Source organism: Melospiza georgiana, chromosome 12 (assembly GCF_028018845.1).
Source record: "Melospiza georgiana isolate bMelGeo1 chromosome 12, bMelGeo1.pri, whole genome shotgun sequence".
Lineage (NCBI taxonomy): Eukaryota > Metazoa > Chordata > Aves > Passeriformes > Passerellidae > Melospiza > Melospiza georgiana.
The window spans coordinates 18,503,201-18,531,122 of record NC_080441.1 but is presented as its reverse complement, the minus strand read 5'-3'; the positions used below and the strand labels follow the sequence as shown (position 1 = coordinate 18,531,122).

General features: G+C 44.0%; 1 protein-coding gene across 1 annotated transcript; it reads left to right on the top strand.

Moving 5' to 3' along the window:
- Positions 1-612: 612 nt before the first annotated feature.
- On the top strand, positions 613-27,922 carry MTMR8 (myotubularin related protein 8). The gene is made up of 14 exons (XM_058032740.1): positions 613-659; positions 2,444-2,566; positions 3,441-3,603; positions 5,702-5,859; positions 7,358-7,486; positions 8,907-9,041; positions 11,349-11,481; positions 12,881-12,990; positions 14,632-14,757; positions 16,319-16,368; positions 16,978-17,178; positions 17,527-17,655; positions 18,851-18,977; positions 22,709-27,922. Exons 1-14 carry the CDS (start codon positions 636-638, stop codon positions 22,934-22,936), a joined length of 1,836 nt encoding a protein of 611 aa, XP_057888723.1. The 5' UTR covers positions 613-635; the 3' UTR covers positions 22,937-27,922.

Below are 27,922 nucleotides of genomic sequence, written 5' to 3'. Positions count from 1 at the left end.
GATGAGGAGGGTCCCGGGGGCTCCGGGCACATCCCGAGTTCCGGGCATATCCCGGGGGCTCTGGGCACAGCTCGGGAGTTCCAGGCACATCCCGGGGGCTCCGGGCACATGCCGGGAGTTCCAGGCACATCACGGGAGCTCCGGGCACATCCTGGGGACTCTGGGCACAGCCCGGGAGTTCCAGGGACATCCCGGGGGCTCCGGGCACGTCCCGGGAATTCCAAGCACATCCCGAGGGCTCCGGGCACAGCTCGGGAGCTCCAGGCATATCGTGGGGGATCTGGGCACATCGTAAGAGCTCTGGGCATATCCTGGGTTCCAGGCACATCCCGGCCTCCGGGCACATCCTAAGGGCTCCGGCCGCGTCCCGAGGACTCGGGGCAGCAGGTCGGGGCGCATCCCGTGCTCTCTGGGCCCACTCCCCGCTCTCCGGGTCCATCCCCTGCTCTCCGGGTCCATCCCCTGCTCCCCGAGCCCATTCCCCGCTCCCCGGGCGGGCTCTGCCCTCAGCGCTGCCCTCAGCCGAGATGGCGGCGCTGGCGCGCGGCTCTCGCGAGGCGGGCGGGGCCGGGCGGGGCGGGGCGCGCGCGCCCTGATGGCGGCGGGGCGGCCCCTCACGGCGGGGCCGGGCGGCCATGGAGCACATCAGCACCCCCAAGGTAACCCCGCCGCCCTCCGCCCGCGGCCCCGGCCCGCTCCCCGCCGCCGCCGCCTCCGCTCCCTTCATTCCCCCGCCGCGGAACGGCCCTCGGGGCTGCGGGTGGGGGGGCACAGCCGCGATCCCCCGTGTTGGTGGCTCCGGCGCTCTGTGGGGAGGGGGCTGCAGTGCTGGGCAGAGCCCCCCTTTGGTTGAGGTGGTTTGGGGGTGATTCCGGAATGTTTCCTTTCTGTCAAAGCGCGGAGATTCCTTCCAGTCCCAAGGAGGGAACCAAAGGGTGCTTTTCTTTTTTTTTTTTTTTTTTTTCTTCCATTGAATTAAGTCAAACACGAGCTCCGGGAATGCTGTGCTAAAAGGAATTGCATTTATTCAAGCAGCAGTCAATAATTTAATTTTCTCCTTCACTGCAATTAAGGTTATTGTTACTCGTTTTATTCTGTAGGACGTTAGTTTGGGGATGCTCCTCACCCCCTGCTCTGAGGTGCTCTGCTGGTGCTGCATGTCTGTACTGCCCTGAAAAGGGCAATATTGTATTTGATAGTTATATCTGCTGAAAAATAAACCTTCTAATAGGACACCGAGCCCAGGCCTCAGCTCTCCAATTTATTTGCTGAGATTTTCCATTTGCACTTGAGACATATGGAAGCTTGCACATTCAATACCCAGAACTGATCTATCATTTACTGCTAAAACATTTGTTTTCATTGTCCATCCAATTATTTTTTCCTATTATTTCTGCTTAATGGCGAAAGAAAAATTCCATCTACGTTCATTAGGCGGCAAATAGGCCAGGAGAAAATCAATCCAGTTCTGTAACATATTTTATTATGTCTGTGCTGAGTTCTTTAAAGCTGTTTTTTATTAATTAGCTTGGTGTGGTTTATGAAATACACTTGGAGGCCAGGAAGTGAGTTACAAGAAGTAGCTACTAACAGGGAATGAGCAGTGGGAAGTCAGACTGGAGAGGGCTGTTCCTTTCAGAGCAACATGTTGATCACCCTGAGCACAGGCAAGTCTTCCCTTTGCAGTTCTTTGGCTTGTTATTTCTGCAGCCTCACGCAGTAACAAACTGGGATCATCTTGGCTACAAATCCAGTAATCTTGTTAGGGTTTGCTGGTGTTGAACCACGGCTGTTTGCTTAACCTTCATGGCTTTAATTCATGGAGAAATAATTTGAGTTTACGGTGCAAGGCTGGCTTGGTGTTGCAGGGAACAATCCTTCAATTCTCTCCCCACCAATCCACCCTGTGACCTGAAGCAGCTTTCCCAGGTGTGTTTGCAGGCATAGCCACCCTCCCAGGGAACAGTTCCTAATTCCCAACATCCCATCCATCCCTGCCCTCTGGCAGTGGCAGCCATTCCCCTTTGTCCTGGAATTTAATGCTCTCATTTCCAGAATGAGCAAGTTTGGGAATTCCAGAGCCATAGCGGTCTTTTAGAGCATTTTGATCCCAAATGCTTCCCAGAACAGCTGGTTTGGAAGGAAAGACCTTGTGTTTTTCTGTCTTGCTTCATGAGCTGTGTATTAGAAGTTGAAAGAATGGAGCTCAATGGGTGTTCAGGCAGTGCTTCCATCAGAGCTGGACTTGGAGGAATTTCCCCTTGGAAGGGGCTTCCAGAAAGGTTTGGAGTCCCAGTCCCTGGGGTGTCTGAGGAAAAAGCGGATGTGTGCTGGGTGACAAGGTGGGAATTGGGCACAGGCTGAGCTCCATGATCCCAGAGGGCTTTTCCAGCCTCAGCAGTCCTGGATTCTGTGCTGTTCTCACGCTGTGCTCCTGCTGCAGGTGGAAAACGTGAAGCTGCTGGATCGCTACGCCAGCAGGAAGGCGGCGAGCGGGACCCTGTACCTGACAGCCACACACCTCATCTACGTGGATACCTCTGCTGAAGTCAGGAAGGAAACATGGGTATGCTGGCCTGCAAACACACCTGGGAAAGCTGCTTCAGGTCACAGGGTGGATTGGTGGGGAGAGAGTTGAAGGATTGTCCCTTTTCCCCCCTGCGGGGACACCTCCCACCATCCCAGGCTGCTCCAAGCCCCAACGTCCAGCCTGGCCTTGGAACTTCCAGGGGCAGCCCCAGCTGCTCTGGGCACCTCCCCACCCTCCCAGGGAACAGTTCCTAATTCCCAACATCCCATCCATCCCTGCCCTCTGGCAGTGGCAGCCATTCCCCTTTGTCCTGGAATTTAATGCTCTCATTTCCAGAATGAGCAAGTTTGGGAATTCCAGAGCCATAGCAGTCTTTTAGAGCATTTTGATCCCAAATGCTTCCCAGAACAGCTGGTTTGGAAGGAAATGAGCACAATGGTGACGTGACTTGATAAAGTTCACTTAAGGAATTAGTGTCAGTTCAAGGAATGTAGAAAACTAATGTAATTTCCTGTTTAAAACTCAATATACAAGACCACTAAACGTGAATTTGCAGCTTTTAGAAGTGCAGACTTAGCCTGAAATGAGCCTGTTTTGTTAATTCTAAGGTGAAATGGGAATGACAGAATGTATTTCATGTGGAAGTGAAAGCAAAGCAAAGTGCATCAGGTAAACTGAGCTGCACATCTGTCTCTGAAAGCAATTTATGTAACTCTGTGGTTTTTCAGTCCTGCTTTAGTTCCCTGGGTTTTGGGTGCAGTTTAGGTTTGATGTCACAAATAAACCCATTTCCTGCTGCTCTTTAGCTGCAGGAAGCACAAACAGCTGATTGTATTACAGAGGTTTCCTATCTGCTTGCACTGCTCACAGCTTTATCAGTGACAAATGATGTTTATTCCCTTTTCTGCAGATCCTGCACCACCACATCTCCAGCGTGGAGAAGCTGCCCCTGACCACGGCTGGGTACCCCCTGCTCATCCACTGCAAGAACTTCCACGTGGCTCACTTTGTCATTGGGCAGGAGAGGGACTGCCACGACGTGTTCACCTCCCTGCTCAAGCTCTCCCAGCCAGGTGCAGGGCTTGGGAGCTTGGGAATGTGAGCTGGGAATGTCTGCAATGCTCCAAGCTGAGCCCTGGGAAAGCTCTGCTGCTTTGGGAGGGAGGAGTGGGGTCAGAATCGGCATCCAGGGACAGTGGCAGGGCTCAGGGGCTGAGCTCTGTGGAGCAGACATTGCTTCCAAACCAAACACAGTCTTGGGAGCCAAGGAGGATGGAGAGAGATTGTTTACAGGAGCCTGGAGTGACAGGACAAGGGGGGATGGATTCACACTGACACAGCAGGGTTGGCTGGGGGGGTTGGGCAGGAATCCTTCCCTCTGGGGGTGGGCAGGCCCTGGCACAGGTGCCCTGAGCAGCTGTGGCTGCCCCTGGATCCCTGGCAGTGCCCAAGGCCAGGCTAGACACTGGGGCTGGGATCAGCCTGGGACAGTGGAAGGTGTCCCTGCAGGTGTGGCACTGGATGGGCTGATCACCTCTCTGTGATTTTGTCACTCTCTGGCAGTGGGAGTGACGTGGTCTCCCATGAGGAACTTTTGGAGAGCTGTGCAAAGTTCATATCCCTGACCTGGGCACTGCCAGTCCCTTGTGTCACCCAGCTGTTGGCTGTGTGCAGTTCTGCCCTTTGCAGCTGATCCAGGCATTCACAGAATTCCCAAATCCCACAGTTTGGCATCTTGGCTGTGTTTCAGCAGTGTGGTTAGGCTGCTCTGCAGTGTTTGCTCAGAGAAGCCTCTGCTTCATCCTGCCCTGACTTGGAGTCACTCTTGCAGTGTGACCCAGACACCCTCAAACCCCTGTGCTCTCTTCTGGATCCAGCTTTTTATTCCAGCATGGATGAATCTTCAGGCTTTTCTTGCAGGACAGCATTCCACTGAGCTCCTACCTGGCTTCTGCCTCTGGCACCCTCTGCTTTTGGGATGCTGGAACCCATTTTGGAGTTGTGTTATTACAAGGATGTCATTTGTAGTTGCAATTTGTGATGGTGTCACCAGGCTGAGGGAGGGGAATTAATGGCACCAGGGCTGGGCTGAATATCCTGTAGGAGAAATGGTCTTTGCCCAGTTTAGATGTTCTTTGATTTGATATTAAGGGCTGTGTCTACTCCCAGCACCCCCCTTGTGCTCTTTGGAGTTATTTTAGTTCTGAAGTTCTGCCTCTGACGCTGTAGCTGGCAGATTTGTGGTGTTATGTTTAAAATCTGTCACTGGTTTTTGAGGTTTGAAAATTAGAGGTCTGGGTAGTGCCTGATGTGTGGGAGGTGTCACTGCAGGGGCTCACACCAGTTTCCTTTGGTCTCTACTTCACTGTGTAAATGCTGTAGCTCTTTCTTTTCTTCTGCTTCTTGTTTCTTAACAGCACATTTTTGTTGTTTTAAGATGTCTGAGTGTGCTCCCTTCATGGATTTTTGGCAGAGCACATCATTGCTGGTTATTTGCACACATGTGATGGACAGCTCTGGGTTACCTACTCGGTACCCAGCTGCTTTATCAGCCTCTGACAGGTTTCCCTCTGTCTCTGGAGCTGCCTTGGGAATCACCTGGATGAGTTATTGGTTGGATTTGCATTTTATGAAGAGAGGGAAGGAGGTTGGGATGGTAAATGGGCACTTGTCAGAGCCAGCCTGAAGCCTTTGTTTGGCAGACAGCAATATTCCAGACACCCCTCACGTCTTCCAGTCTCAGAATTTGTTGCTGAGCAATGATCTTACAGGTGTGCAGGGGCTGTTGTATGAATTCTCCACAGAAAACAGATCTTTTAGTCCAGGTTTTAATGGTGATGATATAAATCCCATCTAACATGCTTACTGCAGTGAATTCAGGAGGAAATCATTAGTTTAGGAAAAATTACTTCTTCCAACTTGGGCTAAAACACTTTGTTAGAATTAATGTATCTCGCTGCATTGGGGAACTGAGTATTGGAAATTCCTGAGGATTTCAGGATGAATTTCAGCACTTGGTACTATCCCAAACCAAAAATCTATAAAAGTTGAGAAGTCTTAAATACTTTGAATGCTCCTCTGTAGCACTCAGTCATTGATCTCCAGAAGTTTTGGCCTCCCTGGATATCTTTGCATCTCTAACTTGTTGATTTTTTTCTTTCCCCTTCCCAGTGAAACCTGAAGAACTTTATGCTTTCTCTTACAACCCCAAAATGTCCAAAGAGAGCCGGGAGATGGGCTGGAAGCTGATAGATCTGAAACTGGATTATCAGCGCATGGGGATCCCCAACGACTGCTGGGAGATCACAGATATTAACAAGGACTATGAGGTAATTCCTGCCCAAGGAGCCATTCCTGCCCTGTCTCCTTGTTGTTATTAATGACAGCCCTGCACTGCCTCTGGGGAGGAAGGAGCTCTCTCAAGCACATCATCTTGATGGGGAGTTGCAGCTGATGCTCCAGGAGAGTCACCTTGTTGTGTTTGATCCCCCTGGCAAGGGAGCAGAGCCTTGTTTTTCTGCAGAAATGTCAGCCCATCTGTTAGGCAAAGCCTCAAGTACTCTGAGCTGCTTTTGGTATTTCCAAGCCTGTCCCACCTGGCTGGTGACAGATGTGGAGGAGAGAAGGAAATGGCAGCAGTTTGGGTTGTTGGGAAATGAGGCAGAGTGGAGAGGGACTAGGGAAGGGAGGAAGGGAAAACAGCAGTGGAAAACAGAGCCTTTTTTGCTTTCTCAGTTGGATCTTCTACTACCTAAGGGCCCTCTGTCATTTCAGTCTGAGCTGCCTGCTGCTGTTATTTTCCCTGAAAGGCCAACTTGGATCTAAACAACATGAAACAAAAGCATTTGTCAGCAAGCTTGTTCAAAATCCTGCTCCACATTATTTCCCTTTTTATTTCCTCTGGGGCTCTGTGCAGTCAGACCTGGCTGTTGAAAAGCAAGGCAAGCAACTTCAAGGGAGACACCAACATATTCATAACCCTGAATCTCCTTGCCTGGTAACTTTCTTTACTTTAAGCTCTGGATTGAAGAAATACAAGCCTGTGCTGTCAGAGGTGGCTGCCAGTTTTACCTGCCTGTGCCTGTGGGGCCTGAATTGAGCTCTGATGTGAGAGGTGCTGTTTCCAGAACTGCTGTGGCCTCTCAAATCAGTAATCACCCAGAGGCTTGCTGCAGTGGAACTCTCAGGTGCTTTAGAGTTTCCTCACAGTTTCCAGCCTGTGTTTTGGAGTTGTCAAGCCTGATGTAAAGCCAGGCTTGGAGAGCAGCTTATCTTTGAAGTCCATGCTGCACAGACTGTGCTTGTTTGAGGAGAAGAGATGAGGCTGCTCTCTGGGGATTCCACCTGAGTGCTGGAAGTGACTTCCAAGTTACAGAACATTTATAGAGAACTTTTTAAATAGTGTTAATTTCTTTTTTAGAAAAAGAATGGAAAGGAGTTCTTGCTTGTGAGGGTGGGCAGGCTCTGGAATAGAATTCCCAGAGCAGCTGTGGCTGTCCCTGGATCTCTGGCAGTGTCCAAGGCCAGGCTGGATGGGGCTTGGAGGACAGTGGAAGCTGTCCATGGCAGGGTGTGGGATGGCTTTAATGTCCCTTCCAACCCAACCCATTCTGTAAATCTCATTTAGAAACTTCCATGACATTTCTGCATTTAAAGAACTTATTTGAAGCTGCTTTGTGTCCAGTTTTTAGGTTCGGCTGCAGCATTGATTGTTTCCTGCATTGTTTTCCTGAACACCTCGTAACCTAATAAGCTAAAGATGAATTTTTCATGAATTTTGAAGTGCTCAGGAGCAATATGTGGTTTTTTTGCTCTGTTCTCCCTCAGGTTTGCAGCACCTACCCTCCTGAGATCGTGGTGCCTCGAGCTGCCACCAAGGCCGTGGTGATGGGAAGTTCAAGGTTCAGGAGCCGAGGGCGGATTCCGGTGCTTTCTTACTTGTACAAGGAAAACAATGTTAGTGCTTCACTGCCTGCTGCCTGGGGGGAGTGAGGGCTCTCCTTTTTGTCCACTTCCCTTCTAATGGAAGGAAAGAATAAGATAATTATTAGATTTGAGGCCTTTGAGAACTGTGCTTCTCTTAATGGCTTTCATTCTGAGCCACAGAATGAGCTGAAGGCAAACACTTGGAATGCATCCAGAGCTCTGCCAAAAGCACAGACTTTCCAGGCTTCCTGTTGGGAATTTTTTCTTAATCAGCTTTCAGCAATTCCTTCTGATGTGGGGTTTTTTAATCTCCTCTTTAGCTATATTGAATAATATACCAAGTTATATGTTGACTCTGCTGGATTTTCTTAGTATTGAAGAGGAGGAACCACCCTGAAATAAATCCCCACTAGTTCAGAATAAGTGAAGGTTTCATTTTTTTTTCCACTGAAGACCAGAATGTAAATTTGTAACTTTGCTGCCTCAGCAGTGTTTTAGATGCTGATCTTAGGAAAATTCAGTCACAGCCAAATTGTTGTTTTCCTGAGGAAGCATGCCTTGACCTGGGCACTGCCTGGAGCTGTGCTGAAAACTAATGAAATTTCCTTAAAATACACCCTGTGCTGCTCTGAATGTCCAACAGCAACTGATAACAAAAACTTCAAAGAATGGTTTGGAATAGAAACCAAATGGAAAACATGAGAAATTGCTGCCTTCCAGTACTTTCAGGAGGCTCATGGAAAGGAGGGAGAGGGACTTTTATATGGGAACCTAGTGACAGGGCAAGTGGGAATGGTTTTAAATTGCCAGAGGGCAGGGTCAGATGGGATATTGGGAAGGAATTGTTCCCTGGGAGGGTGGGCAGGTCTGGCACAGGGTGCCCAGAGCAGCTGGGGCTGCCCCTGGATCCCTGGCAGTGCCCAAGGCCAGGCTGGAGCACCTGGGGATAGTGGAAGGTGTCCTTGCCCATGGCAGGGGGCAGAATGAGATATTTTGAAGGTCCTTTCCACCCAACCATTCTGGGATTCCATGAACTGCTGACATTTGGGGTGGTGACCGTCAGGCAGAGCAGGTGGAACCTCCTCACCCTCACTACTGCAAGTTGCCTGAATTTGTCACTTTGTGGAATGTCCCAGTGTGTGTCCTGTGACTCTGAGGGGTGTGGGGCAGGAGGAGAGGCTGGAGCTGTGAGCCCAGGGGCAGGAGGAGAGGCTGAAGCTGAGCCCAGGGGCTGTGGGGCAGGAGCAGAGGCTGAAGCTGAGCCCAGGGGCAGGAGGAGAGGCTGAAGCTGAGCCCAGGGGCAGGAGGAGAGGCTGAAGCTGAGCCCAGGGGCTCTGGGGCAGGAGCAGAGGCTGGAGCTGAGCCCAGGGGCTGTGGGGCAGGAGCAGGGCGCTGGCAGCAGGCTGACCCTGTGTCTGTGTGTCTGTCTGTCTGTGTGTGTGTGTTGCAGGCCGCCCTGTGCCGCTGCAGCCAGCCCCTGGCCGGGTTCAGCGCGCGCTGCCTGGAGGACGAGCAGATGCTCCAGGCCATCCGAGAGGCCAACCCCGGCTGCCCCTTCATGTATGTTGTAGACACGAGGCCAAAGGTACCTCCATGGGCTCTGGGCTGCTTTTGAATCTCTTGTGTGAACGTGCAGTGCTGTTTCCAGTCATTCTGTCACCATTCTGGATCAGTCAGTCCTGCAGAGGAATGTGGGATTGGGCTCCTGGTCCAGAGTGTACAAATGGAATGTGAAGTTGATCCTGAGGATTTTTGCCTCTGGGAATATCCTGGGTTTGAGGTTTGACGAGGTCTCTTGTGTTGAGATGACCCCAAGGTGTTAGAAAGTCTCTTTTTCCCAGCCCTGAGACTGAAGAAGAAGACAGGATTCCTTGGCTCTTGTTCCCAAGGCTGTTTATTTTCTCTTATCTAATTCATTGTCTGTCTGATCCTCTGAGGTCTGTCTGGCAGGTTGGGTTGAGGGACACTGACTGCCCTTGGGGTGGTGTTATTTTTTTGTCCTAAAAACTGCCTGTACATTATTTACAATAATTTTCCAATACCTATCACCTGTGTTAGGCAGTCTGTCTCTAAACCAATCCAAAAGTGCCACCATCACAGCAGAAGATGGAGGCCAAGAAGAAGAAGGAGACAGACTGGACACACCCAGATTCTTCCATCTTGCTTCCTGAACCCCCATTCTAAAACCCCAAAATTCTACATTTTCCCTCTGTGATAAATTCACCATCATTCTACTCAAACTCTTGTGGCTTGTAACTCTTCACACAAAATTGGTAATGGGCTAAAATCGAAGGTACAGGTGTCTTTGACTCTGTGCCAAGGTCTCTGAGCCCCTGCCAGGGTCTGGAATCCTCCAGGGCAGCCAGAGCAATGTCCTGGCTCCTGACAGGTTTGTGTTCAGGATGACCTGATGGAGCTGGCAGGTGTGAACCTGGCTGGGACAGTGAAGCATTCTCCTGCAGAGTCCTAAAGGATAAAGGAGAGAACTGGAAGTGGAGTTGGAGAGAAGCCTCAGGATTCAGTTCCACAAGGCTGAAGTGCTTTTACTGGCAGATCTGGGAGGAAGTGCAGCTGTGAAAAGCAATCCCTCCCCTTTTCTTTCCTTTTAAAAATAAGACTCACGATGGAGCTTAATACAACCCAGCCCCACGATTTGGGGCTAGAGCTTGAGAGCTGAGGGTTTATTTGAAAGGAAATATTTGCAAAATGAAAATTTTAATGACTGTCATCTTGAGAAACTGAGTTTAGAAACCAATTGCAATGATTCTCCTGTAAACATTTGGATTAGAAGTGTTGTTAGAAACCAATTAGAACACAAGGGTTTTCATAGCTCACAATTATTTAAATGCAAAGATTTCAATTGCTCTGATTATTTGAAAATGGAGCTTTCTGAGAACCTGCTTCACTGTTCAGATCTTGCAGTTATTTCATATAAACTACAAGATTAGTTAAACTGTGGCAAGGGCAAGAAAAAAAGTGTATTTTTGGGGAAACAAGGAGTGTTTCCCACCTTGCTCCAGTGTGTATTTTGGTTTTACTGTGACATTCCCTGGAGATCCCTGTTCTGCCATGATATGTGCATTTCTTCTGGGACAGACAGCTGCCAGTGGCAGGGATGTGCCACTGAAATCCATCCCTGGTGGCAATTTGTGCTAAAGCATTTGGTGACAAGGGGAGAATTTATAATTGGTGGCACTTCTTGTAAGCCATCCTGTCCCACTCTGGCAGAACTGAGGCACTGGGGTTATTTCACAGTTCTGAAGGTGTCTGCACCACATCTGACTCTTCTCTCCCAAAAGCTGCCCAAATTGATAAGGAGGGGTTGAGCTGCTCTGTTTTGTGTCCCCACCAGAGATGTCCTGGTAGCTCTTGAGCTGCTTTGGGGAATGTTAAAGCAACTGATTTCCTTTCTGCTTCTGTCTTGCAGTTGCTCTGTTCTTTCTGCTCAACTTCAGTGTTTCTGTGTTTCCCTCAGGTGGTTTCATTTTCTCTGTGCATGTATGTCTGAAAATTGGGAATTCCCTTGCTATTTCTATACCATGTATGTAAAAATGTTAAAAATTACTTTCCAAGTTCTGCTTTCCTGTGCCTGTCTCTGAATTTCCCTAGATAAACTCAGGGCAGGTTTAGTGTCTCTGATAGCAGAAACTGGGTGTTTATACTACCCTAAGCAGGGCTTTAATGAGCCTCTGACTAATGAACTGCAGTAATTTTAATGAAACAACTGAAAGAACTGTCTGGGAGGTGGGAAAGTACAGCTGAGTAACAGCTTTGTCCCGAACTTTTCTGGGAGATTTAAACAAAAAAAAAAAAAAAGGACTTGTGAAACAGCCTCTCTGAATTTTGTTGTGATTTTCTCTTTCTTTTCTCTTCTGCTCCTTGAATTTGCCAGTTGAATGCCATGGCCAACAGAGCTGCTGGGAAGGGCTATGAGAATGAAGATAATTATGAAAACATTCGTTTTAAATTCATTGGCATAGAGAACATCCATGTGATGAGGAGCAGCCTGCAGAAACTGCTGGAAGGTGGGTACAGCCCTGGAGGGCTTTGTCTTTCTTACCCCTCTGGACAGAACTTCCTGCCAAACATCCAAATATTCTGTGCACAAACCTGTTCTGATGGAAGCAAAGTCAGCATCTTGTTTTGTTTGCTGCATTCAGGTGGCTGAAAGTGTTAATGCTGTTCAAATGCTTTCCTGCCTGACATTTTCTTTGTTCTTGGTTTTATAGTGGTTCAAAAATAGCAACTTACACTAAAAGCATTCCTTGATGAATGTGCTAAATTAATAGAAAAAGGTTAGAGAAATATTGCATTTTGCAGCTAAGCCAGTGTCATTGCTGCTTCATGACTTATTGAAGGAAAACCAACGGAGGTTGTTCAGAAATGCTTTTTGGGGTTTGCTATATTTGGATTATTGACAGTATTTCTGAGTTGAGATGCATGATCTTCCAAAGACTTGAGTCTCATACATACTTCATTCTGACTTTTCATTTATTTCTGATTCCTTTTAACCAAACTCCTTTAAAATGTATTAAATTAATGTTTTAATATATAAATATATGAAAATGCAGAGTAATTAAGCTCATTGTGATCATAGGGAGGAATGCAAAGCACAGCAAAAGAGTCACCTGAGATTGGGAATTGAGAGGGTAATGAGGCCCAGAGTTTCACCGATAGAATTTTGGACAATTGTGCAATTCAAATCCTCCAAAATAGGAGTTTAATATTTTAGTAAGCACCATAATGCTCATCTTTTTTCCAAAATAGTTGGGTAATTGGTGTTCCCAGGTGGCCCTGCAGGATCCATGGTGACCTTGGACACAAATGGGGCTGTTCCCCCCACAAAAGAGTGGCCTGATCACAGCTCTGAGTCCTCAGTTGCCTCTTCCTGACAGATTTATTGTGTGCTGGGAGAAGAGGCAGAATAAAAACTTGTTTGCTCCCATGTTCTTCTCCAGCAGTGATAAAATCTCATTCACTGGGGCTTGTGGAGTGTTCTGAACTTTATTACTCCAAGTGTTTTTTGTGCTGGGTTTCATTAGAGCAGCTGAGTTGCCTTCAAGGTTAGATTTGTTATTTCTGCCTCTAAATTAGAGAGAAATAACTTCAAATCTTTGGCAAGTCAGTGAGTGGTGGTAGATGTGATGGTGATGTAGAGTGAAGCAACATAGCTCTTTGCTGGAAAAACCACAGCTGAATAAATAATGAGTTACCCTTTAAACAAAGAGCAGGAGGAGATTTCCAGAGCCTCAAATTTGTGAGAATCGCTGGTTCTCGCAAAACCAGCGATTTTTTTGTTATGAATTTTAGATACACAACAATTAGTGTGTCCTATAGACAGGATATTGCTGCAAGCACTTTAAATATTCAGGGGGATGGTGAGGAGTGCAGGGGATGCTGTTCTGACTCTGTGTGTGCCCCCAGTGTGTGAGATGAAGTCTCCCTCCATGAGCGATTTCCTGACGGGGCTGGAGAACTCGGGCTGGTTACGGCACATCAAGGCTGTCATGGATGCAGGTGTCTTCCTGGCCAAGGTAAAGCTGCTCTCCAGCTGCATTCCACAATGCCTCCTGCTCTGCTGGGCACTGCTGCAGGGCTGGGAAGGTGGCTCTGAGGAGAAGGTGTTGTTCAGGTTGGTTTAATCTCTCCATAAATGTTGGGTTGTGCAGCTGCTGGGCAAATACAGGTCCTGTGCCATGTGTCAGGACTTTCTTAGAGCTCATGTGAAACACAAGATCACAAAATGTGAATAAATTACCTTTATAAACCTTTCTATATAGCAGTGCAAACAACTAACCCTGTGCTCATTTTACACCCACTGCTCTGCTTGAATTGAGGGACTGTTTTGACTGATTTGTTTTCTCCTGGTTTGATGTGATGTGGACACTAATTTTGATTGTTCAACACAGTCCTCATTTCTGCAGAGCTGGTGGCTTTGCAGGTCAGGCAGAAGGAAGGAAATCACTCAGGAGTAATACAGGGTGTGCAGGAAGTATGTGGTGAGAGGAGTGAGTAGTAAATGTTGGTTATCTCACAATTTGCCCACATCACCAGCAAGAAACTTTTGTTTCTCTCCTGCCCTAAGTGGCAGAAGGTGATGGGATAGGGGGAAGCTGGCATCAACTCTTCTAATTTATCTTGAAATTCTAATCCCTGGGTGTTCAGCTGTTTTTTACTTGTCCACCAAATTTTTTCCTCAGAGGAAGAGCCTGGGAATCCTTGGCCTTCCAGAGATCACAGGGGCTGTTTTTTACCAGCCTGCTGCAGCACTTGGCTGTAGCTGGGGCTTCTCTTGATGAGCTGGTGCATTTCCACAGGTCAGGGGAGAGATGGCCCCCATTCCCCTGGGGTTTTGGGGTGGTGCAGGTGACACAGCCTTTCCCTGAGCCCTGTGCTGTGTCCCTGGCAGCATCTCTCACAATTTGCCCACATCGCCAGCAAGAAACGCCTGTTTCTCTCCTGCCTTAAGTGGCAGAAGGTGATGGGATAGGGGGAAGCTGGCATCAACTCTTCTAATTTAACTTGAAGTTCTAATCCCTGGGTGTCCAGCTGTTTTTTACTCATCCACCATTTTTTTTCCTCAAGGAAGAGCCTGGGAATCCTTGGCCTTCCAGAGATCACAGGATGTGACAGTGCTCACAGGGGTCTGAGGATGTGGGAAGAGATGAGGATCTGACTCCATGTTTCAGAAGGCTGATTTATTGTTTTATGATGTATATTATATTAAAACTATACTAAAAGAATAGAAGAAAGGATTTCATCAGAAGGCTGGCTAAGCATAGAAAAAGAAAGAATGATAACAGAGGCTTGTGGCTGGGACAGAGTCTGAGCCAGCTGACTGTGATTGGCCATTAATCAGAAACAACCACATGAGACCAATCCCAGATGCACCTGTTGCATTCCACAGCAGCAGATAACCATTGTTTACATTTTATTCCTGAGGCCTCCCAGCTTCTCAGGAGGAAAAATCCTAAGGAAAGGATTTTTCATAAAATGTGTCTGTGACAACAGAGGCTGTTTTTACGTGCTGCAGCACTTGGCTCTAGCTGGGGCTTCTCTTGATGGACTGGTGCATTTCCACAGGCCAGAGGAGAGATGGCCCCCATTGCCCCGGGGTTTGGGGTGGTGCAGGTGGGGAACAGCCTTTCCCTGAGCCCTGTGCTGTGTCCCTGCAGGCTGTGAGGGAGGAGAGGGCCAGCGTGCTGGTGCACTGCTCCGACGGCTGGGACCGCACAGCCCAGGTCTGCTCCCTGGCCAGCCTCCTGCTGGACCCCTTCTACAGGACCTTCAAAGGCTTCATGGTAAGGACATGCTGCAGTTCCAGAGCCAGCAGGCCCTGGGGAAGGGCTCAGGCCATTTCCTGGGACAAGTATGGGTGACCTACATGAAGCAGCTTTGGTTCTGTAATGAGCTGGAATTGCTGTGAGCAGCACAGCAGCAGCTGATTGACAATTCCCAAATCCTTGTTTCCTGCAATGTCTACATGGGAGCCACTAATGAGACATCTCAGCAAAGGATGCAGCTCTGGCAGCAATCCACCAAAAAGTGCTGGAGGAGTTTGTCCTGCAGGTCTCTTACCTGCTGGGATTTGAAATAGGGTGAACTCAGCCCTGTCCATCAGTCACATCTCCATCATTTCACACCTTTTTTAAAGCCATTTAGTTTTCATTTGGCTGTTTGCTTCTAGTGCAGGCTTTTTCTGAATTTGCAGCCATCCCTGCCTGAATTCAGGGCAGTCTGTGATGTTTCTTTCCATTCATCTCTGGTTAAATACCTGAGGAGCTGCTCTGTCTCAGGAGAGCTCCTTGAAGGAATCCCTGAAATCAGAACAATGCAGATTTTGCCTTTTCCAGTGCCAGGACTGTTTCTTTGCACTCCAGGCTGGTTTTATTGTTTCTATTTTTATTTCTGGATTATACTGCAGTCTTTTAACAGTTAAATTCCATCAGCACATGAAACATCTGCCTGGGTTTTGTTGCTGAACAATCCTGCATGAGCTGAGAACAGGATTTCACTCAGGAGCAGTGACAAAGACACATGCCTGTCTGTCCTCATGGTTTGTGGGCATAAGTCCCCTGACATGGGCTTATTCCTGAATTAATTCATCAGCAGTGCAAGGAATGGAAAAATTCAAAAAGCAATTTAAATGAAGTTTTCTAAGAACTCTGTTGTGAGTTTCTCCCTTCCTCCTCTTAATCTGGATCATGATAGCAGGAATTATCTTTAAATATGATCCAGCAAAGTAATGATGGATGCAGCTTTAGTCAGGTGGTTCCTTGTGAGACATCTGTAAGGAAAACAGATTATTTTATCATATTTATCTGTAAGGAAAACAGATTATTTTATCTTATTTTAAGGAAAACAGATTATAACAGTTACTATTTTCTGTAACTACAGGAATCTATTTTGAAAATGCCACATAGTTGTTCTGATTTCATCCTGAACTCCTCATTACACAGCTGTACTTCATATATTTCTTTTTGTCTGTTAAACATTTGTTGAACTCCACTTGCTGATTTATTTTGCTGAATATTACAACACTCTTTTCTAAATTAAATAGCACAGTGTAATATTAAGCTGATAATTCTTTGAGCTCAATATATTTATATATTATGATTTTAATAACTTAGAAACTCCCTCAAAATGATAGTTTTGAAATGAGTTCTGATTCCAGCAGGGCCATTGCCTTGGTAACTGGATAATCTATAAATCACAGTTGCTGTTCCCATTGATTTCTGGGGATATATTCATAGCAATAGGGTCAGCAGGTTGTCAGCTTTTTAGGCTTTAACATCAAAGGTTTCATTTTGCTTTTTTAACCAAATTAATGCTCTTTTCTTAATCCCTGCTTCGAACCTGCAGGTCCTGATAGAAAAGGAGTGGATTGCAATGGGCCACAAGTTCTCACACAGGTGAGAGGGGCACATTCCTCTGGGGTGGGGGAGTGAAACCAAAACTGTCTGCAGGTTTAGGGGATCCCATGAAAAATTGAAATTGAAAGGAGAAAATGTTGGGAAAATATTGGCAATGGTGACACAGAGCCAGGGTCTGCTAAGGCTAAGTTATAATAACTGCTAAGTTATTTCATCACTGTGTTTTTATTGCTTTACAAAATCATGGATTGAATTCTGGGTGTTTTCCTGCCTGCAAAATTCTGTTATTTGAGGAGTGCTAATCATGGAATCACAGGACCATGCAGGCTGGAAAAGACTTCCAAGATCATGAAGTTCAGCCAGCACCCAGCACCAGCACTAACCCTTGTCCCCGAATGCCACATCCACACATCTGTTGAGCATTTCTAGGGATAGTCACCCCACTCTGTCCCCTCCATAGTCCTCCAGCCAGACCTGGTAATGCTCCTGGTAAATCCCTGGGAGAGCATCCCAGCCACTTTCCCAAGATCAAAACATAAACCTGACCTGGAAGAAAAGGGCTTGATTTGGATGGATGACAGAAGGATGGCAAGGGGATGTTTTGTGGTGGGTGACAGAAGATTTATTCTGCTTTTTGCACCTCTGTAGGTGTGGCCACCTGGATGGGGACCCCAAGGAGGTGTCCCCTGTGTTCACACAGTTTGTGGAGTGTGTGTGGCAGCTGATGCAGCAGTTCCCCTGCTCCTTCGAGTTCAGCGAGCGCTTCCTGCTGGAGATCCATGACCACGTCTATTCCTGCCAGTTTGGCAACTTCCTGGGCACCTGTCACAGGGACAGGGAGGAGCTCAGGTGAGCTGGGGGCTCCTGGAGGCCACACATCCCCTGGAATGGCTGCAAAAGGATGTGTTTTATGGATTGGAGATTGTGGATCATAACCATTTATCAAGGCGGTGTTACCCTTAACCTATGGGAGAAAAAAAATAATTATATCCCTAAAAAGGTGTTTTGCTTTGGAGCACAACAAAAACTTGCAGATATCCCTGAGTGTCCATTTTAATATCCTGTGTTTATGAAATCAATCAGATCCAGCATAAAAACAATTCTTAGCTCCCTTAATCTAATTCTGCTCCCAACAGCTGCAGTTATTAATCCACTTGCTGCTTTTTTTAGTGATCAGATGTTCTTTGTACTTGCCAGAATCTTTGAGAAGACCCATTCCCTGTGGCCTTTCCTCTTGCAGAGGAAGCAGGAGTTGAGAAATCCTTTGTACAGAGGATTTACAGCTTACAAAGAGCTTCAACCAAACACTCTACCTTTCAGTTTCCAGTAAGTGGCTCAGCTAAGAAGGGGAAGGAGGGGGACATTTCCTTCATTAATAACTCATGTTAAATAAAATAAATTTGCCCTGATTAGCTTGGTTTGTTTTACCTTTCCCCTCCATTCCTCAGGCATAAGCTAAGAGGAGCAGTGCAAAGGTAAAATAAATCCAGATGCTGTAATTTAAAATAATATTTGTAATTTGGTGTTGAGAAAAGAGGGTGGGGAAAGGCAAAGAAAAGCAGAACTTCAGACAGAACCACATGCACCCCCTGACTGCTTGCTCTGTCACACTGAAGTGTGAAACAGTTCCTCTTTTCCTCCTTTTTAATGTATATTAAGGAAGTCTTTCAAGCAAGAATTTTGGTGCCCAGTTCAGGATTTTTCCCAGGCTTTGTTTCTGCCTCACTCCTGGGCCCTGCTGAGAGAGAGGGAGATGAAAATGAGATTTTAAGTACTGTGTGTGCAAATGAAAATTGAGAGGTTTGGGCTGATGCCTTGTGAAGGCTGACCTAGAACAGAGACTACACAGAGCACAGAATAAAGCAGGGATTTATTAAAAGGCCTCAATGGATCCACCTTGGGCAGCTCAAGAGCCCAGCCAGGGCTGCACCCAAGATGAACCAAAATGGTCACAAAATGCACAACTGGTCACAGTTCTGTGATCAGTTCTGCTCCATTTCCATGTTGCAGTTCATTGTCCCATTCCAGCTTTAGCCCCTGCAGTCCCATCCTGCTTGTTTTTCTCTCTCAGCACGGTGTTTGTGCTCTTGGACTGAGATTTGGGTCATTTGTCCTTGGTCCCCAGCTGGAGCAGGAATTGTTTTGTCTCCCTGCTCTGTGCAGAGAGCTCACCATCCCCTCATATGAAGCCCAGACCCTCAAACCAGAGCAGCACAGAACCGGAAAAATAGAAAAGCTCAAACCTGAGGCATCAGGGCAAACTAAGGAGTGGAAGATAAGCTGCCCAAGCTTCCAAGAAATCAGCTATTAAGAAAAGTATTTTCATCCTATTCTAATATTCACTGCCAGATTTTTTAACTTGAAGAAAAGTTGCCCATTGCTACCGAATTTAATAATCCAATGCCGTGGCAGGTTTTCAAATGAATTCCTAATCTTGGTTTGTTATAAACAATACCCAGCATCTGTTTGTTGGCAGTGATGCCCAGCTGAGCCCCTAAGTGCTGTTTCTGGCTGGTTTTAGGTTCTGGTGTGGGATGTACAACCGCTTTGACAAGGGCATGCAGCCCAAGCAGAGCGTGCTGGAGCAGCTGCTGAGCTGCCTGAGGCACAGCGTCAGCCTGGAGGAGAGCGCGGCCCAGCTGGAGAACGTGAGCCAGGGGGGACAGCCTGTGGTGAAAGGGTTAACTGGGATTGGTGTTGGCCTTGGCATGGGAATATTGGAATGGAAATATAGAAATATGGGCCATTAATTAGAGAAATTAATATTATATTAATATTATATATTAATAACATGTAATATATAAAGATATATTATACATAAATATATGTAATATAAATATAGAGTGAAAGTATATTAAATAAATATACTCTGTAAAAGTATATATAACATAAATATAGAAATATTGGCCATTAAATAGATAAATTGTACATGTATTATATAAATATTGTACATGTATTATATAAATATATTATATATATGATATATGAATATATATCATATACATATGTAATGAAAATACATTAAATAAATATACGGTATAAATTTATACATATACATATTTTATATAATATAAATAGACAAATATTGGTCATTAAATATAGAAATTGTACATGTATTATATAAATACATTTTATATATAATATAAATATAGAATGAAAGTATATTAAATAAATGTACTGTATAAAACTATATATAATATAAATATATAAACATTGGCCATTAAATAGATAAATTGTACATGTATTATTATATATATAATATAACTATAGAATGAAAGTATATTAAATAAATGTACTGTAGAAAACTATATATAATATAAATATATAAACATTGGCCATTAAATACACAAATTGTACATGTATTATATAAATATATTATATATATGATATATGAATATATATCATATACATATGTAATGAAAATACATTAAATAAATATACAGTATAAATTTATACATATACATATTTTATATAATATAAATAGACAAATATTGGCCATTAAATATAGAAATTGTACATGTATTATATAAATACATTTTATATATAATATAAATATAGAATGAAAGTATATTAAATAAATGTACTGTATAAAACTATATATAATATAAATATATAAACATTGGCCATTAAATAGATAAATTGTACATGTAATATATAAAGATATATTATACATAAATATATGTAATATAAATATAGAGTGAAAGTATATTAAATAAATATACAGTATAAAACTATATATAATATAAATATAGAAACATTGGCCATTAAATAGATAAATTGTACATGTAATATATAAAGATATATTATACATAAATATATGTAATATAAATATAGAGTGAAAGTATATTAAATAAATATACTGTATAAAAGTATATATAATATAAATGTAGAAATATTGGCCATTGAAAAGATAAATTGTACATGTATTATATAAATATTGTACATGTATTATATAAATATATTATATATATGATATATGAATATATATCATATACATATGTAATGAAAATATATTAAATAAATATACAGTATAAAATTATACATATACATATTTTATGTAATATAAATAGACAAATATTGGCCATTAAATAGATAAATTGTACATGTAATATATAAATATATATTATACTTAAATATATATAATATAAAAATAGAGTAACAGTATATTAAATAAATATACTGTATAAAACTATATATAATATAAGTATAGAAACATTGGCCATTAAATAGATAAATTGTACATGTAATATATAAATATATATTATACATAAATATATATAATGTAAATATAGAATAGAATATACATGTTGGCCATTAAATAGATAAATTGTACATGTATTATATAAATATATTATATATATGATATATGAATATATATCATATACATATGTAATGAAAATATATTAAATAAATATACGGTATAAAATTATACATATACATATTTTATGTAATATAAATAGACAAATATTGGCCATTAAATAGATAAATTGTACATGTATTATAATATATATATAGTATAATTATAGAATGAAAGTATATTAAATAAATATACAGTATAAAACTATATATAACATAAATATAGAAATATTGGCCATTAAATAGATAAATTGTACATGTATTATAATATATATAATATAACTATAGAATGAGAGTATATTAAATAAATATACTGTATAAAACGATATATATAACATAAATATATAAATATTGGCCATTAAATATAGAAATTGTACATGTAATACATAAATATATATTATACATAAATATATATAATATAAAAATAGAGTGAAAGTATATTAAATAAATATACTGTATAAAACTATATATAATATAAATATAGAAACATTGGTCATTGAATAGATAAATTGTACATGTAATATATAAATATATATTATACATAAATATATATAATTTAAATATAGAATAAAAGTATATTAAATAAATATACTGTATAAAACTATATATAACATAAATATATAAATATTGGCCATTAAATAGCTACATTGTACATGTATTATATATAAATATATTTTAATTACATATTTATATTATATATTATGAATATATTGTATAAAGCATATTATATAAATATATAAATATACAAATATATAAATACTGGCCATTAAATATATAAATTACACATGTATTATATAAATATGTATTATACATATATAATATAAATATATATTATGAAATTATACATATATATAAATATAAATATATAAGTATTTGCTATCAGATATAGAAATTATACATTGTACATATATGATAGAAATATATAATATAAATCTATGCTAAAAATTTTTACATGTATGTATAATATATAATATAAATTTATAAATATTGGCCATTAAATATATCAATTATACATATATGCTAGAAATATATTATATAAAGATATTGTATAAATATATATATATACTGTAATAATGCAATATAAATATATAAGTCTTGGCCATTAAATATGCTATATATTATAAACATATATATTATATTAATATATTGTATAAAATTATACTTACATATAAAATGTAAATATTTAAATATTGATATTTATTTCCCCATTTCCCATCACATAAAATCAAATCAGATAAATATACTGACAATTCATGCGAATTTATTAAACAGGTCTTAAAATAATGTAACCAAAGACATCTCTTCATATCTCTGCTAGGAAAAAGAATCCTGTTAAAATTTTAGTTTAAAAATGTGAGTGGAGTTGTTTTGTCGGGGATTTTTTTGCCATTCAGTGTTGTGGGGCCAGGATCCAAGTCAGATCATTTCAGAGTAATGCCTTCCTTCCTTTGCTCCAAACATGGGTACTCCATGTGCCTTGGATATTATTTAGAGCTCCATGACAATGAGTGATGCTTGTGCTATTTCAGGCTCCTGGAGCTTTGTTCTGTGCCTGTTCTCCAGGGCACTGCAGAATCCTTGGGCTGAGGGCAGGAGATGCTGCTGACACCAGGCCAGTGGAAATGGCAGAGGAATCAAACCCCAGCTGGGTGGAAATGAGGGTTCAGTGAAAACCTCTGTGTGATAAAATCCCCAAAACACCCCCAAACAAATCAAAATACAGTTTTTAAAATACACCAGTGAGAAGAACATCAGTGCCCTTTGCTGGGGTAATGTGAATACTGAAAAGTTCAGCTTTATTCAGCTTTATTGGTTAAACACTGATGTTTGTGTCAGACATGGCAGGAATATCTGGACACAGATCCTGATGTTTGTGTCAGGCATTTGAGGATTTGTGTCCAGCTACTTCAGACCTGGAAAAGAGGCACTGCCACAGGGCTGTTGTTATATTGACACCTGGTTTTTGTCCCTCTCTGGCATCTAGGTATTAATTATTTGTTCTTGTGCCTTTTTATTTGTGCAGAAACTCCCTATCCTGGACAGCCCCTTGCCCAGCAAAGGCTGCACCTCACCCAAGGCAGGAGCTGCTGCTGCCAAAGCCCCGACTCCTCCTCAGGACTGTGCAGAGGGAGCAGCCCCTGTGCTGAGCAATGGCCCCTCCCTGGGGCAGCAGAAGCACAAGGAGAGCCCAGCCCAGCCCCAGGATCCCGGAGCCTGCAGGGAGGATGGGCAGGCTCAGCACCAGGGATGAGCTCTGGGAGCTGCTGGGAGAAGCTCTGGGGAGCTGCTGCAGCCCCCATTTGCAGCTGAGTGTGAGTAGGGGTGTGCAGGGCTGGGGAGCAGCTGCTGGGGGACACCTCCTGCAGCTCAGGTGATGCAGAGCTGACAGGAGCCTGCCTGGCATCCCTGGGACCTTGGCTTTTCTGAGGGTTAGGGCTGCCTGCCAGCTCTGCTGTTTGAGGCTGGAAGAAATCTTGCCAACTCCATGAGGAGCTGGGCAGTAACTGCAGGAGGAAGGATGCAAATCCCTCTGTTCTCAGTGGTGGTCCAAGGTCATCTTAAAACAAGAAAAAATTTCAGTCTGTCTTCAAATGATAAAACCCCCCAACCTTTCTTAGCTGTGAATGAATCTCTGCATGGACCCTTGCCTTGTAGCAGAGCTGATTCATGTTTTGTTTCCTATGCATATTTGTTACACAAAACCAAACCCCCTGTGCCTTCTCTGAGACTGTGTCCATGTCCAGCCAGGCCACTGCAGGTTTGGTGCTGGAGTTTGCAGTGTGCTCTTGGTCCTGTCTGTAGTCAGTGTTTGTGAGAGGTTTTCTTCTGCTGCAGTTTCTCCAGGGTTTTTGCTGTTCTTCTGAGTTCAGCAGCTTTTATGGAGCTCCTTTATTGATGGGAGTGCAGAGCCAGCCCATAACACGTGGATTTGTGATAAGAGGGAGGATTGGAAATGAGAAAAGGCAGCAGAACATTTATGTGGAATTTTTCTCTCTTATTTTATGATCTTGGTTAAACTGAAGCAAGAGAGTAACTCTGTTCCAAGGTGGAATCATTGATGAGACAGCAGTTACAGATGGGGCTGTGTTCTGGTGTTGAAATGGGGCCTGAAATGATAAAATCACTTGCTGAGTGATTCTAGGGAATGTTCAGATTCCAGCAACTTTAGGGATGTTTTGTCTGTCTCATGAACAGTATCTCTCATGGCAATGAACTTGGGAAGAAACAGAAGCAAGGACTTCTCTCCCAGGGATTGGGGGTCACAAATGAGTGCTTGAAGGTCACCCAAAGAATCCTTGGGAGAGGCATCAGCAAAAGCAGGTTTGATATAAAAAAGTGTGACCAAATTCATTAGCAAGTTTCACTCTGTAACTTATTAAATGGTTAAAGCACACAGAGAAAAACTAAAATAGAAAATCAGGCAATCTAAAACTACAATCAACCAGCATGGAGGCTGGGGATGGAAAAGGGTCAGGATGAAATGGAATGAAATAAAATGAGGGAGATTCTCCTGTTGAGTCACAGGGTTCAGAGTGGAGCATCCTCCCAGACTGAGCCCTGGAATTATCAGCAGTTCAGGCCTAAAGGTTTCCTGGAATCAGAGAATCACTAGCAGCACTTGAACTCAACAGCAGTGAATCAGCAGGTAAGGAATTGAACAAGGGGTTTATGTGGAATTCCCTGTAAGCACAACAGGAGCTCCCTTAGAGGCTGAACTCACAAATCCAAAGTACTCCATAGTCCAGGAGAGCAGCATTGGCAGTGCTTTGTCTCTGGCACAGCCCCAAGGACCAGGTCCAGGTGTATCCCTGGGGAAAATTCAGTTCCCTGTTTATAGAGAGCTGCTTTTATCAGAGTCACTTCCCAGCCTGGCTGTAATTTGGGTCAATACCTTCCTTTGAAAGGTCAATAACAAAAATGTTCCACTTGCCTTGTTATTCAGGCAAGAAAAATCAGATTGCAGGGCTGGTAGCTAAACCCAGGAGTTTGTACTCCAGCCCTGGGAGCAGCCAGTGTTCCTGATAAGCTCAGGGTGCTGCTGCTTATCAAGGTCAAGGCCTGAGGACATTTCTGAGATGGTGGTGAGGCTTTGGGAGCCTGGAGGGTTCCCCTCCCCAGGAAAGCTGTGCCACTGTCCTTGTTCTGTGCTGGATTGCACTGAATCCCCCTGTGCAGCTCTGTTCAGGATGCTGCTCTGCCCTCTTCTTAAGCTGTTGTTTCAGTTAGGTGCTGCCATTAAGTTTTCAAATCAGATTTGCTCTTTTATAAAAAGCTTGGAAGCCAAGTGAAAATATTTGAGCCTTCCCAATCTCCAGTGAAAGCAGAAACATTCCATTGTAACAGCAGAAAGTGCAATAACTCTGCTCATGTGCTTTTAACCCTTGGTGAAATCACTGGGTGGATCCAGTGTCCAAAACCCAGCCCAAACCTCCCTGAGTGGCTGTTCTGGGTAAGAAAATACCCATTTTATAAAGCACATGAAAGATCCAGGGAAAAAGAGAGCACAGAGTTTTGCCACTGCCTGGAATGGCAAAGAGGAAGATTTTTAGTATTGAGGGTTTGTCACACTTAAATAAAGTTGTTAAAGAAGAAGTGGGAGCTGCAAGAGGGATTGATTAAAAATGGAACACTGGAAATACCCAGGTGTGAGTGATGGATCAGCCCTGTCTTTTCTTTCCAGGGGCAATGGGCAACATCCATCCCCAAATCTGAGAGAAAATGGAGCATAAGCCAAGACAGGCACTTCTTAGGACCAGTTATTCTATGGATCATCAGTTCTTTGAATATCTTTAGTAAATTCTCTAATTTTCATTAGAGATCTAAAACTGGAGAGGGTTTTGATTGACTACTGAAGGACTTAAAGGTGCCATTGGTTAATTATTGTACAAATCCATCTTGCAGAAAGCTCCTGGAAATGTTTGTATGGTGCTTTGCCTTTGGAATTGCCATTGGAGGAGTTTAATAATCTTTCCTTGTTCCTAAAAAGGTTGTCTCCACAAAACTCCAGTGTTACTACAAGTGTGTACAACCACCACCAGGTTACTCAGTGTTGTAAGCTTGGAGTAATCTGTTGCTTTTAATTTTTGGGTTTGGCACAACAGAGCCAAACCCAAAAATTTATGTCTTTCAAACCTCTTGGATTTCATGTGTGGAGTGTGAGGCAGAGGCTGCAGTGTATTAAAAGCCTTTCATGCTGGAGCTGGAATTTAGGGGCTGGAAAAGATTCCAGGGTTTCCTCTTTTTCCACGAGCCCATGGTTTGAAAACCAACGAAGGAGAAGCTTTTTGGGTTTGGTGGCAGCTCTGGGCTGTTTGAAGAGCAGAAGTGAGAAGCTGCTCAGAACTCTGCAGTGTCCTGAGCTCAGCTGGGATGTGCTGCCCAGGAAATGTGTGTTCCCTGCCCCTGGAGCATCCTGGAGCATCCTCTGCTCCCTGGAAGTGTGGGAGCAATGGAGGAGCTGTTACTGCTGTTGGCAATCTGCTGCTGCTGTGGAAAGTTCCTTTCACTGATGGATTCCTAGGGAGCAGCTGTGCTTTGTGAGGGCAGAAATCCTGCTGTGATTTGGAGCTGTGCAGTTCTTTCCATTTGGATTCCTGACACTGGGAGAACTGGGAGGGAAGAGGGATCAGATTTGCTGCAGTTTGTGGAAAACTCTCCCTTTTCTGGAGCTGCTCCTGCCTCACCAGGACATTCCATGGCCTCACCAGGACCTTCCATGGTTTCTCCAGGACATTCCATGGCCTCACCAGGACCTTCCATGGTTTCTCCAGGACATTCCATGGTTTCTCCAGGACATTCCATGGTTTCTCCAGGACATTCCATGCCTTCCTGCCTTTTCCCAGTGTCTCCTGTGCTACAACCAGGTGTAACCTTGTAGTGGCCTGTCATGCTCTGTGTTAAAACTCCTACTCTGAAGCACAAGAGGGACTCGTGGAGCTTCATTTGAAATGTCTTCAATGTGAACTTTGTTCTGTGGATTCTTAAATAGGGGTTTTCTTTTGCTGTTGTCGCCTGTGGGAGAGAAAATCCAATTGGTGCTGTTTCCTCGGCAGGGAAAAAGGGGGAATAATTGGGTTGTCCATAGTTTTAGTTCTCCATGGCCTCTTTAGGGGTGAGGAAAAGCAGTTTGTAAAAGCTTTTAGGTCTGTTCTTGTGCTTAGTGATTGCCTTTCCAAGTGAATTCCTTGGAGTAAAAATCCTCCTGCTCTGATCCAGAGCCATCCTGGCTGGGCTGGGAGGGAGCTGGGGACCTTCAGGAGCTTCCCCAGCCCTGCAGAGTGGGATTTGGCAGGAGCTGAAGGTGCCCAGAGCCCCACAGGATCTCCAGGTGGGAATGTTGGTGTGGAGCAGCCCTGGGGTGTTGTTTCCATCACCTCTGGGAGCAGAGAGCCCTCAGAGGTGCCCCCAAAGCTGAGGCAGCCCCAGGAACAGCCTTGGAAAGGGAAAAGCTCCTGCTGAGGCTCCTTCAGCTCCTGGCCTTGGGCACTCAGAGGAATTTGCTGGCAGGATGCAGTGCTGGGTACCCAGGAGTGACCAGGAACATTCCAGAAGGGTTCTCCTCTCCTCTCACCCCTCTGCTCTGGGCTGGGCTTGTTTTTATAGGGACCTCTCCCAGCTATTCTGGTTTCCATCCTTCCCTCATGCACACCCAGCCATGCCCTGGGGGAGGAACCTGCTGTGCATGTCCTGTTTGTGTTTAATTATCAGCCAGCACTTGATTAATTAGCTGAGGAAGCAGGGAGTGATAAAGGCCGTGCTTGGCACCAGGCAGCCAGGTGGGCCATTCATTAGGGCAGGTTTGCTAATGACTTTAATTAATGTGAGCCCCTGGGAGCTGCAGGAGCAGGGCAGGACCAAGGGCTTGTTTTTATATCATTTCTGTATTTCCATCTAATTATTGTAGCAGAAACTACTGGAGTAACTCAGCACTGGATCCTCTGGCTGGATTTTCCTTGGCATCCCCAACCTGATCCTTGTAGGAATGTCCCTAAAACTGTGTCTGGTGCTGGCTGGGAGTGTCCCTGTGGCTGTTTGTGTCTGTGTCACTGCTGGGGGACATTTGTGGGGGGAATGAGCCCCAAATGGGTCTCTGTGGGGCATTTCAGTTCCTGCACTGCTTGAAGCTGATCTTGTCTAGAGGAGAATTGTGTCTTTTCTGTTTGTCCCATGGAGTCTCTCTTGGATTGCAGGTATTTTTATTCCCTACAAAAATAAACACTTGGCCTTTTTAAAGGAA